Source organism: Catharus ustulatus, chromosome 7, assembly GCF_009819885.2.
Source record: "Catharus ustulatus isolate bCatUst1 chromosome 7, bCatUst1.pri.v2, whole genome shotgun sequence".
NCBI lineage: Eukaryota > Metazoa > Chordata > Aves > Passeriformes > Turdidae > Catharus > Catharus ustulatus.
Genome location: NC_046227.1, coordinates 35,386,733 through 35,399,485, shown reverse-complemented (window position 1 = coordinate 35,399,485; position 12,753 = coordinate 35,386,733). Strand labels below are relative to the sequence as shown.

The 12,753-nt window shown below is 43.4% G+C and overlaps 1 protein-coding gene across 1 annotated transcript in view; it reads left to right on the top strand.

Moving 5' to 3' along the window:
• The first annotated feature begins 510 nt into the window (after positions 1 to 510).
• The window catches only part of LOC116998804 (low-density lipoprotein receptor-related protein 1B-like), a 535,307-nt gene continuing 523,064 nt past the window's right edge, over positions 511 to 12,753 (top strand). The window contains exon 1 of the mRNA XM_033064919.2: positions 511 to 701. Coding sequence (XP_032920810.1) covers positions 620 to 701 — 82 coding nt within the window. The 5' untranslated portion in view covers positions 511 to 619. The remainder of the gene's footprint in view (positions 702 to 12,753) is intronic.

Sequence of the window (12,753 nt, the reverse complement as noted above, 5' to 3'; positions counted from 1 at the left end):
GCGTCTTCCCACGGCAGAAGGGCTGGTGGCCTTTCAATTTTTATTTTATTTTTCCAAATAGATATATTTATTTTTCTTTTTGCTATCTCACTCCTCCTCCCTGAGCCTCACTCGTCTTTGAGAATTAAAGAAAAAAAACAAAGCCTGAAGCCCTCGAATTTCAGAGCAATCCCGGTTCCCACGCCGGCCGGGAGGGGCAGGGGCCGAGGGGCGCTTCCCCTGAGGTGGCTTCGCGCCTCTGGCGCGCGCGTGCGGGGGGCGGCGCGCGGCCGTGCCGGGGTGGGGGGGGGCGGCACGAGCGGCGCGCGGAGCAGCGCGCGGAGCCCTCGCGGAGCCCTCGCGGAGCCGTGAGGGGCCGCGCGCGAGGCGGCGCGCGGGGCGGCGCGGAGCCGTGAGGGGCGGCGCGGGGCGGTGCGCGGGGCGGTGCGGGGCGGAGCGCGGCTCTGCCGGCCGCCGGCGCCCCGCGCTGCCCGCTCGCTGCGTGCGGCGAGCCCAGCCGCGCTCCGCGCTCCGCAAAGTACCGGCGGTGCCGCCGCGCCTCCTGCCGCACCGGCTCTGCCGCTCCGCACCCGCGGCCGACACGCTCGGCTCCTGCCTCTTCTCCTGCACTCCTGCCGAGATGTCCGCGCTCCTCCTGGCCCTGGCGACGCTCTGGGGATTACCGCCCGTCGCCGAGGCGCTGGCAGCGGCAGCCCGCGGAGGTAAGGCGCGTCCGTGGAGGGATGCGGAGCCGCGGAACTTTCCGCCGTCTCTGCTCGGGAAGTTTTGCTCCCTTGCGCCTTGCGCGGACGGGCGCGGCCGCGGAGCGCACCCATCACCGCGCTCCCCTCGTTGCGCTCCATCACCGCGCTCCATCACCGCGCTCCATCACCGCGCTCCTGGATTGCGGGCGCGCCGTTTGGGTTGGGGCGAACCTTGTGGGGACGAGGAGCAGGATGATGTCCCCAGTGGTCCCGGTGGCCTCACCGGGCACGAACCACGGGGTGCGATCCGCCAAGGCTGGGGGGAAGAGCCGCTGCTGCCGGCGACCCCCGGTCCCGGCTCCCCGAGCCAGCCCCGGAGATGTGCCGCAGGAACGGCGAGCGCCCTCCGCTCCCCACAGCCTTCCAAAAGTTCCCTCCTTAATGTCCCCGAGTCGCTCCGTGCCTGAACTTGGGTTTGGGCTGGGGGCTCGGGGTCCCGCAGCCGCGGGGGTGGGCGATCACGGAACTTCCAACTCCGCTCAGAGCAGTCCCTGATCCAAGAGGGTTGCGGTGCCCCCGCCGGAGCGGGGCTCCGGGTTTCGTGTCGCTTATTGCACAGTCACCAGAGCGCTCTCATTTTCATGCGAGGTGTTTGAATTGGATATTTTCTAAGTATAGCCCAAGTCCGCCTTCTGTGCGGCTCAGGTGTGGGAACGGCGATGTGCTACTCTGACTCAGGTTTTCTCACCGCTATGGAAAACCCTGCTCACCAAAAAATTGTCTGTCGGCTTGTCGTAGCCCTTCAGCTCCCAAACTGCGTGGTCTCATGAATGAGATGCCCTGGCTGGTGGTGTACGCAGTCTGCGAGGGTTTAGTTAGATTTCAGTAAAAATGTAACTCTCTAAAGCCTTGAAATCTCACTGTTAGACATCCACCTCCTCTCCATCACGTACACATTACCTACTAAATTGTTTACTAACTGCTTCCAACTCGTTTGGGTGAGTGCGGATGCCTCTGCACAGTCGGTCTGGGGTATAGCTTTCTGCTTCAGCCGAACTACCAAGCCTCTCCCGTCCCTTTCCCACGTAGCTATCAGAATTGCAAAGGTGATTCATGCTGCGAAAATGAGAAATAACTGCCCATCAACGAGAAAAGTATTGCTGCAGCATCACAAACTTGCATGTTTAAAACACTGCATCACAAGGTGCAGGGATATTGGGAGGAAATGAGATAGTATTCCATGGAACGGCACTTGAACAGCCTGAGAGGAAAGGTTCTCGTGAAATCTTTTCAGTTTTATGAAGGGTACATATGCTTTTGCTTTGGTTCACAAAGATTCGTGGTGGTGGTAGTGCTTGTTTGATGGAAAATATTTCAAGAACTTTCCATGGTATTCACAGAACGGTCAGATCAGATTTCAGCAATTGTAGCTTGCATCTGATCTTACGAATAAAAATCAAAGATCCAAATATTTTGTGGAATTGTTTTGGAAACTGATTTGTTGCTCTGTATTCCTTCATAGCGGTAAGCAAATGCCAATTATGCATGAATATTAATGTCTGGTGTTTAAATTTTGTTTAATCTTACTTTTTTTCCCCCCCATAGTTACCTTCCTCTGATTTAGTGTTTCACTAAAAAAAAAAAAAAGTTGCCGTCAGCTTATATTAAAATCAATCCTATTTTAAAAGGCAGCATCCTTGTAAATCATACCAGCCCCAAAAGTGGGATAAATCAAATTTACTTAGAATCAACTAACTCATCATATCATAATGTCATGTCTTATCAAAACTGAGCACTGCACAAATTATGACTTAAAAGGCATTTTGTTTCACAAAAAATGTCAAGTGGTCTCAACCTAAAAGGGATTCAGGATGAGGCATCCAGAAAGGGAATTGCATTTGCACATCAGATAAACTTTATGATACACTGCAAAAATTATTGACCATACCAAGCTGATTTTCCTTTACAGGAGGAAATTCTGAGTCACTGGAGCATGCTAAGCTTAATGTATGTGAAAGGTACTGAAATTTGGAATGCACTGAGGCTAGCCATAGGTAATAAGAGAATTGGGAAAATGTCATGGGTTGTGTTAATAGCAGTGTTGTGGTAGCCATGGCAATATAAAATATCAGTGAGATGCTGTAGGGAGAGGTAACACTTTCTTCTAGATCAATGGGCAACATCAGCAGATAAAAAAGAGTTGGGGGGAACCCACCAAAGTTGGAATTATCTAAGCCCTTTTCTCTGGGTTTGAAATACAGTTATATTCTTTCACTCTTATCAGGTCTGTCCTCAGCCAGGTTACACTCCTCTTAAGTTCACGTACGTAAAAAAAACATTGTGAAGAGAATATGGTATGGAAAGGGGGAAATGAGATGAAAAAGGGAAGTGAGCAGAAGGGAATCTAGCCAGGGGAGTGTGGTAGGATAATGGCTAAGTCCTGCTGCAGTGAGGTTGTGCCACTGAAGCCACAAAGAGGTTTTTTCCTTTCCTTCTCCAGCCAGTTCTTCCTGATTCCTTCACAGTATAGCTGCCACAAATGAATTTCAGGAGCCTGAGAAAAATCTTGCTAGCAGTTTGGGGAGCTGAGAAGGCAGTATTTGTTACCTGCTCTCCCTACAGACACTCAAGGGAACTTCTCAGTCCCATGGGTGCTCTGTGGTTCTGGTGGGCGTTTCCTTCCCACAGCTCTTCCCAGCCTTGGAGCTTCACCCTGTCCCTGCCTGGGCTCCTACACCCCTTTTTATCATCCTTGATTTTTGTGTCTGATGCTGTGAACATGATTACATGGATCCACTGCATTAATTGGAGCGATTACCTAGAGGTGATCCTAATTGCAGAGATGCTCCAGATAATGGGAGCTTGACTGGATGCCCTCGGTGTTGTCAGTGAGATGTGTATCCACACCACTATTAATGAGTTGCATTGCTCGTTATTAATCGACTTGCTGTCTGTGCTGAGGCTTGTTTGTGTTGGGTTTTGGTGGCACGTCACTGCTGTCAGCAGCACTGAGCTACTGCCTTCTCCCACTCTTTCATGTGTGGTTTTAGTGTTTTGGAGCACTCAGGCAGGTGCTGGCATGGTGAAAAAGCTTCTCAGCAAAGTCTTGCAGACAAGAGATGCTCCTGCATAGGGACACTTTATATGGGATGGGAAAATGCTGTCACATAACTTAAGCTCATGAGAGATGGCATATCACACGATTTTTAATTATTTTTTTTCCCATTTGAAAGCTGCTTTTTTTAGAAGGAACGACAAATCTTTATGAATTTTACTCCTTTCTGCAGTCACAAAAACAGTTCCAAAACTTCTGTCTTCATCCCACTTAGCAGGGAATTTATTGTTCTTGTGGTGTCCTTTGACCGTATTTAAGTGCAATCTGGAAGCAAATTACTTTGAAATGGAATTTTCAGGCTTAAGGTTAGGCTGGTGGGAGTTTGGATTACTCATCCCTGTGGCTGAGACACAAAGCAGGTGAGATAAATTTGTCTCTTTGGGGTGACTGCTGATGGCCTTCATTGCCTGGTAAGGTGCCACAGCAGGTGATTCTGAGCGCGCTGGGAGCCTTCACAACACAACTTTGTCGTTATTATCAGCTTAATGCTGGAGACTGGGTGTACCAGCACTGCTGTACTTCACCAGACTGAGCTCCAGCTTGGCCATCTGTTGGAAAGTGTTCTTGAAAAAACCTAAAAAAGCTGTTTCTGTACTGTACTACAGAGGTGTATGTTCCCATAGTTAACTTTGTTATGTTTCAAACATAGATAATAAATGTTAGTATCTTCTGTGCAAAAGAGATGATTCCAAGGTCACAGTGACTTTGCTGTTTATTATTTACCCTAAAAAAACTGTTACTTAAGAACATGCCTGTCATTAAAGATGCAAAATTACAGAGGAGAGTGAAAATATGTCAAGGAATTTGTGTGATAAGGGTTAATTAAAGTCAGAAATTGTGGGAGATGTCCACAAGCGCAGTTTCAGTGGCTGGCTGTGTTTGGAGACACTCGGTGACGTCTGCCTGCCCTCAGCTGAGTGTGTGAGTGCACACACAAACCCCTGGCACTCCTGGAGCCCGGGCAGGCTCTGTGTGTGGCTTTCTCTGAACTGATGTGCACATTCTCTCTTACCTGGGTTGTTCTTTTAAGTTCAGTGGTTTCCAAGAGCTGTAGTTTAGTAAAAAGAAAGTGGTAGAAGCACACAAACTATTTAAAGGCTAAGCTGCATTTCAAAGTTCAAAACTAGGTGTTTGATGTGAAAAGACTATGTGTAAACTTGTTCTGCAGCAAGTCTTTTACTAATTTATCACAGCAGTTCTGTTGGAGCTGTGGCAGGTTGAAGGAGCTGTCCTCCAAAGGCTTGGAGAGAAGCTCCCACTTCACACAGCGCTTCCTTTGAAGAGCTGCGTGACGGCTGCTATGTAAATCTGAGCATATGCCATACCTTTGAGGTTCATATGGACCCCAATCTTTCTGCATTTAAAGTGGCAAAACTCACATTGACTTCAGTCTGCAGGTTGGAAGTGAGTGCTCCTCCAGCACCTTCTTCCAGGTCCTTTACTGGTTATTTGCAGTTGAAGAAATTTGGTTTCTCCATTTTGCATTGGCTCTAAGAACTTACGTAATTGTAACTCATGAATTTAGAATTGTGGCTTTCTCTAGAAAGGCTGGCAATTTAGATAATGAAACATTGTTTTTGTTACAGTAGCATATTTCGAATGCCAGCGTGTTGTTGCTTTTTTCCTAGTTCTTATGTATTAATCTGTCACTTAATAGTCTCGTTCTTCAAATGCAATTAAAAAAAAATTTGCTTAGAGAACTCATTTTAATTGCACTTCCTCAAAACATTCTTAATGACGAACAGTGAAGATGAAAATAGCAGAACTTGGCTACTTCTAAGCGAGTCATACAGACTATTGAGTCTGTATTTAATGTCAGTTTGGTCTAAGTGTAGACATTGCAGAACTAGGTCTTGAATTTGTAAGTGCAATTAGGAACTAATTGGGTTTCTTTAAAAATATAATTACTCAAATAATGACTTTGCACCTTCTGTCCAACCCACTAGTTTGTTTTTTAATTGAACGAGTTGAATTTTTTTCCCCCTTAAATTATCGAAGAGATGAAAATATTTGTAAACTTATCCCAGCTAGCTAGCCAGTTGTTGACCATAATGGGACAAATTCCCAAGATGTACCAAAACACAGTGCTGCAAAGTGATACAAATCTGCATTTTTAAGCAGTTGGTAAAGTGAAATAACCAGGACTTGTAGCTGTAGAATGAGCTTCCCAGCCCAGCCATGGTCTTGCTGACAGGATTCTTTTGGTGAGGAGGCTCCAGAGCCTCTGCAGGGGGGAAGGGCTTTTTCCCATGGGTGCAGGGCTGTGTGAGAGCAGGATTGGACCTCAGTAATGGAATTCCAATAAAACTCAGTCAGTGCCTTTTAATTAGATTTAATGGGAACTGGGAAGGATCATTAGAGATAAACACATGCTTTTGCCAGTAATACGTTCACTATGTTATTAATCTGATTTAATTTGCAAGATCCACATAGCAGGAGTTAGATTTTTCTCTATACCTGGGAAGTGTTATATGAGCCCATTATATTTTGTTGTTGCATATGTCATTGCTTCCCAAGCAGTATGTAAGTACAAAATTGGGGCTGGGCTCCCTGTGAGGTGGTTATGAACCCTGGCAGTCTGAGGCTAGGGCTGCATGCTGGAGAGAAGGCTGTTTGTCTCTTCAGAAACCGCATTTTTATTGACCATTTTGCCATAAATTGCAATGGTGTATTAATAACAAAACACTGCAATATGCAGAGTGTGCTGCTAAGTAATAGGGCTTTTTAGAGATGATGTAATGCCAGTCTGGAAGTGAGGTATGCCTGGAGATTTTTATTTCCATGCAGTTGGAAATACAGCCTAATTCTCTGAGGCGGAAAAACAGATTACAGCATTACGAGTTCTAGATATGGTACGTTGCATCCTGAAATGCGCTTCCCAACCCGCCCAGTGCTCCTAAACACCTCTCCTGCTGCTTCCTGCTGAGTGATGAGGCCTTCCAGAGGAGTCAGAGAGCTGAAACTCAGCTTTTCTTCAGAAACAAGGATGTACCTATTTCCTTTTCTTGGAAACACCCGTGTATTTCGGGCTATCTACTACCTGGCTGTCCGTAGCACATCCCCTGGTAACTTTTGGGCATGACATTCTTGGACGATTTACACTTCAAGTGCAGCAGAATAAGTGTTAGAAGGTAAAATCTAAGCCTTCAAAATAATACCTATAATTCCTCAAAATTTTTCATTACTGTACAGCTCTGTTTTTAGCACTTCATAAGAGTCACTCTTGTTTTTCCTCGAATGGGTAAAGAGGGGGAGAAGTTGCAGCTTCGGTTTTTGTAGTTGTATTTTAGGGTGTGGATGGGCGATGTGCAACAAGACAAATGTTGATACCATGCTCTGCAAATTCAGTGTTTTTATGTGAGGTGCACTGTCTAGAAGATTGTTCTGTGAACACGTGGACATGATCCCACAAAAATTCCCATGTGGTTTTCTTCTAAAGCTTTGTGATTATAATTTACCTACCTGGAAACAAACAAAAATATCTTGTCAGTGACACTTTTTTAAAATACAATTTCGATATTGTCAAATAGTTTGGGCTGCTGTTTATAATGTTCTCAGAGGTTGTGATATGGTGCAGAACACTTGGGTCTCCACCTCCCTTAACATGCATGAAAGTATTTTTCCTCAAGCAGAGTTGTTCTCAATAATTATAAAGCACTGGAAGTACCAAAAAACCACCATTTTTTATATATCCCTCTTATTGTATATTTTTTTTTTAGAAATGCTGTAACATTGTGTAGTCATAAAAACACAAGTTTGAAAAAGTTACACTAATGCCAGGAGATCACAAAAAATCACAGCAATTTTCTACATGATAGGTAGATTTCCACAAAACGCCTGCCTCTTTTTGCTTGCAAATACAGCAAAGATAAAAGAAGAGAGAGCAAAGTAAGTTCATTGCTGGTTGGATGCTCTTTTGCATATGCAAACACACACTGATTTACCCAAAGTATATTGGTATTTGTGTAAAGCTGTGTGCTTAGGAAATCAAAGTGTGTCATTTGCCAATGAGAATTTTTCTTCTCTGGAGCAAAACATTTTTTATGTTTTGTAAACAAATAATTTTCAGACCTTCATCAAGACCACTGAAGTCAATGGATTCTTTGTTTTGTCCTTGATGCAATAGAATCAGGTTGCATGTAAGTGTAAAGGAACTTTCAACAATTTTATTAAAGTTTCACTAGAAATTCTTAATTAGAGAACCTCTAATTAAATTATGTTGTCTGTATTGTAACAAGACTTTTATGCAGGAAATATCTATTTCTTGAAATATTTCTATTCCAATGTTTGGTTCACTTTGGTTTCTTAAAGTGAACACATATTTATATTCCTCTTATCTAATTTAAATTATGTGCATCAAATGTATGATTATTTCTCATTTCAGAATTTGTAATAACCCTCTACAGGAGGAGTTATTGCATAAGGTATTTTTAATAAAGTTAATTTGATATTTTTTCATGTAAGAACATAAATTTTTGCAAGGAGACTGCCTTCCTGTGAGGTCAGAAAACCAGAGAAAATTCCAGACAGCTCAGTATGCTGGGATGTGTATGGTCTGCTACTTGCAGGTCATTAGGTTGGTTAAACCTAGTTTTTTTGTTATACTGAAGAATCTGCTGGTCTTCTAAATGGTGCCCTACCCTTCATGAAATGTGTGTATTGGCTTTGGAGAAGTAGGAGGGATTATATAGGTGGCATCTTCTTACTCAGCACATCAGTTGCCTACGAATCTTTGCAGATTTATCCAAGGATGAGCACACTTGACCTTCATTTGGAGCCTGTCCTAAAGCAGCTGCTTTTCTAGCAGTATTTAGTAAAGTATAATGAGGGGTAGGTCAAGCCTGTGTGTTCTCCAGTGCTGATCATCATATATCTCCTGAAGGGAAACTGGCCTGCCTTCCAAATTCATCAGAAACACTTGGTTTAAAATGTTATTTTGTGTAACTATTGAAGTTGTTTTTTTCTGAGGGATGTTTGCAGGCAGTGGGAGTTTAAGAGTGCAAGGAGTGGAGGAAGGCTGCAAAATGGAATTTGTTCCCCTTGGGCCCACGTCCTAAGCCAAGTGTTTTTATTTTTATATTTAGATTTCAGAAAGAATGGTGAGGAGCAAATGGTTTCTCCATCTTAAAGTAAGGCCTCTTAGGCAAAACTCCTGAGGTTGCAACATTAAATTCTCTGCAAGGAGATGAAGCAGGTCAAGATTATAAAAGTGTGAAAACTTAAGCGGTGTCCCAGGCCTACAACTTGTGCATTGAATTGCTGGTATGCCTTTGGAAGAAACAAAGCTATTCTGTGTCAGAACAAAAAGAACCTTTGGAGACTCACCTGAGAAGGTGATGCTGTAGGGCTGTTGTAAACCACTTCTGTGGGAATGTATTGCACATATATCCATGTGAGTTTGTATTGTGCATTTGTCTATGTATGTATATTAGGCTTTGCCTGCAGAGGGGGAGCCATGGAAGGTGCTGTGCTAAGTACAGCAAAGCCAGGAGCACCAGGGCTTTTTTCAGCAGATAGAATCTGATGCTCTGACCCAAGTGGCCCATTATCACATTTCTTCAAACTGGAGCAAGGTTTTCAGGTCAGTGTGTGTGTACAGACCCATCTGAATGAATTCCTCAGCTTGCACTTACTGTGTTACATTTCTTTCTCTGGGTTTCCAGTGGCTGTGAGTTGAACAGAGTTGACAGTACACAATATTACCTATTTACTCTGTAGATTATACTCCTCTGGAGAACTGGTGTCAGCTAATCTGCTGCTTCTGCATTTTCAGAGACCTGTGAACTGTTTCTCCAGTAGTATTGCAGGAGAGTGTCAGATCTAAATTTCTATAATTTTCTTATTTACCTTGGATTTCTGGGCCTGTGTGTCCAGGTCTACAGCCTTTGACATTTATTTTGTCCTGTGAATAGTTTGCTTTCTGCACAGAAATTCTCTCTGTCAGTATCCAATTTTGGCCACTCTTAAGGCGGTAAGAAGTTTGAAGCAGATGGTTGTCAACAGATGATGACAAAATTCTGAAATACGGCTCTGATACAAACTGTGAGGCTGAGTATTTAAAGCACATTCAAGTGTATAAAGCCTGCTTGTGTTTCTAATGCTATTGCTACCTTTGCTGTGGAATATTCTTGGAACAATTCATAAGTTCCATACTTCTTTTCTGAAAACAGCATAACTCCCCACACCAATTAGTGGTGCTCAGTAATGAGTATATGAACCATGTTATGATTTTATGTCACTTAGAATTGTTAAATGCTCCTTGATGAAACCATGCTGATTTCCATTAATTGGTGGCCTGTCTTCCCACAGTGGCATCACACTGTGCCAGAAGTGCCTCACAAAAAGTTGTAACATAACTAAACTCTCGGTGATTGCCCATGATTGCCATTCTGCAGTTGACTGCTGCTCTGAAGACTTACCAGCAAAAGACTTCAAAATTCAGGAGAACTTAATAAGTGGCTGTGAGCCTTAGGAGTGTAACTAAAAGCATTTGATAAAATGAGTGCTGAGACTTGGTAGGTGTGGCACAACTCGGATCCTTCCACTGCATGCCCTTTGCTAATCCAGCAGCTCAAAGTAATTTAAGTGCATTAAAGGCTGTTTATGTGTCTATGAAAAGCATGATGCAAATATGCAAATTCCAGAGCACGTCTTCCGCAAGTTTATATATCTTAATGAAAAATGTCAGAGCATAATATATCAACAGTCTGCTTCACCCCACAGCAGCCAGTTTTTTTTTAAATATAGCACAACATGTCCTTGGTGTGGTACTAGGAGTAAATTAACACAGCAGAGTGCTTGTTTTTGAAGTCAGCTGATGATTCGTCTGCTGATTTTTGGGGAGCAAAGACTTGTCTGCCGAAGGTGGTCATCTTGAAGTGCTTACTTCTACCTGGCTACACATGCACATGAGTAATTTCTCCTCACTAGTATTAAAAAAAATAATAATAAAATAGTTTTGCTTAACTTCATTTGGTATCCATTTTCTGTTGAGTGGAAAAGTTGCCCCACCTGAGTGATAATCTTATATTGTCTATCATGGGACATCTAAGAGGCATAAACTGACTTTGCGCTCATGGTTAGCAGAGTGGGGACTCCTACTGGTTTGCATATGACTTCACCTCATGAATTCTGCTTTCATCTCGACTAGGATAGCCCTCTCTTTTTTTCCTTTTTTTTCATCTCTCTCAAATTTACAAAATCTCATGTCTGGGAAATTCCCTTACAGCTTCAGGAGCCCAGGTGCTGCAGAGCTCATCGGAGAGTCACAGCTGTTGATGGTACAGGTACCTGTCAAATGCTGCATTTGCATTTGGGGTTTGCAGCCCCAGGACTGCAAAAAACAAAACTGGAAGTGAATGGCAGAGGGCTACTTGTTAAATTACAGCATTATTTTATTTGATGGGAAGCTAAAAAGTCCATGCCCACTACCAAAAAATATATCCCTAACAGTCTGCACAGTGCTTCTGAACCAAAAAGAGCTTGTGCTGCTGAATACATGAAGAGTTAAGCAGCAACATTTGGTATGTGCAAGCATTGTTTTTGATAAGCCATGGGGAAATCAACATCTCTTCTTTCTTTCCTGAAAATACAGGAGCCTTCTTGAAGTACTTGCTTTGGGAATGAGTGTATTAGTGAAGAGTTCATGGGTGATCCAGATCTAATTTTTATAGAAATGAATGGTAACCCACTGTGGGACTGCAAGTCTGCGCACATGTGTTTTACATTCACCTGCCTTATTCCAGACTTAAAGAATTTTTTTTTTTTCTTTCCCCACTGATAAATAACTGAAGGTTAAAAGTAACTCATCCCAATAGAAATCACTACTACTGTAAGGAGGGGAAAAATGAAGCCAGCAGTAGTGCAGTGATGTTTCAATAACACCTAGTAATCCCCCCCCCCCACCATACTTCAGTAATAAAATTGCACGGGCTGCAGTCAGCTTTCCTGTCAGCACCTTTCTATTGACACTTTTCTGTCAGAAAAGATGAAGTGAAGAGTAGAACCTAACTCTGTTTCCTTTTATGCTAAATGTATTCTGCAAAGCTTTGGTGAAATACAAAGCATGTGGACTTTGCAGATAGTGTTTGCATTTGGGACTTGTGGGAAAATTTATGTGAACTTTGTGCTGTGGGAATGGTTGTCCTTTAAAGTAATTGGTTATATTTAATGTAAATACATAACTCAAAACTGTATTTGGTAGAGTGCTCCATTCTTTAGAGCCCTTTTGTTTTTAGGGGCAGGAGTGAGTAATTATTGGTTTTTACAGTTTGGCCAGCTTGGGTGCACGGACTTACTATTTTTTTTTTTTTCCCTGAGAAGTCTGTTAGTGTTTAAAACCAGCAGACAAACCCAAAACCCTGTCAAAGTAAGCCAGTGTACTTTGCAGTTGTCGGCTGAAACAGTCTAATAACATAGTCCAAAAGCTCATTAATATTGATTTTCTTAATTCTCTCAATAACCTGAACATTTGTTCTAATTACAAGAGGAATAAAAAGGAGACTAGCAGGTTCTTAGATGTCAAAGTCTGCTGGACCACAAAACATCCAAAAGGATATCCTTCAGAAGGAGTAAGTGGGAGGTATGAGTATGAATTTCATTAGCCAGTAACAATATGCAAACCCATACTTGGGGGAGAAACTCCTCTCAAAACATCTCTCTCCTTCCTGTTGACTTCTGGGGCTTGTACACTTGCCAAGGTCACAACTCCTGCCTCCCTTTGCAGCCTTTCTTACACAGGAGGCTAGGGAAAGCTTTGGAAAAACTGGTAAATTAAGTTTGTTTTGAAAGGAAAATACCTGAGCAGTTGGGATAAGTAAAGACCTCTGGAAGGAGTGGTGTTGGGCTCTTGCTTCTCCTGTGATGGCAGTGGAGGATTGCTCATGGTGTGGTCTTCTGGTTCTTCATGTGAATGGTGCAGGCATCAAGATTAGGATTAGCTCTTGGAGCAATTTT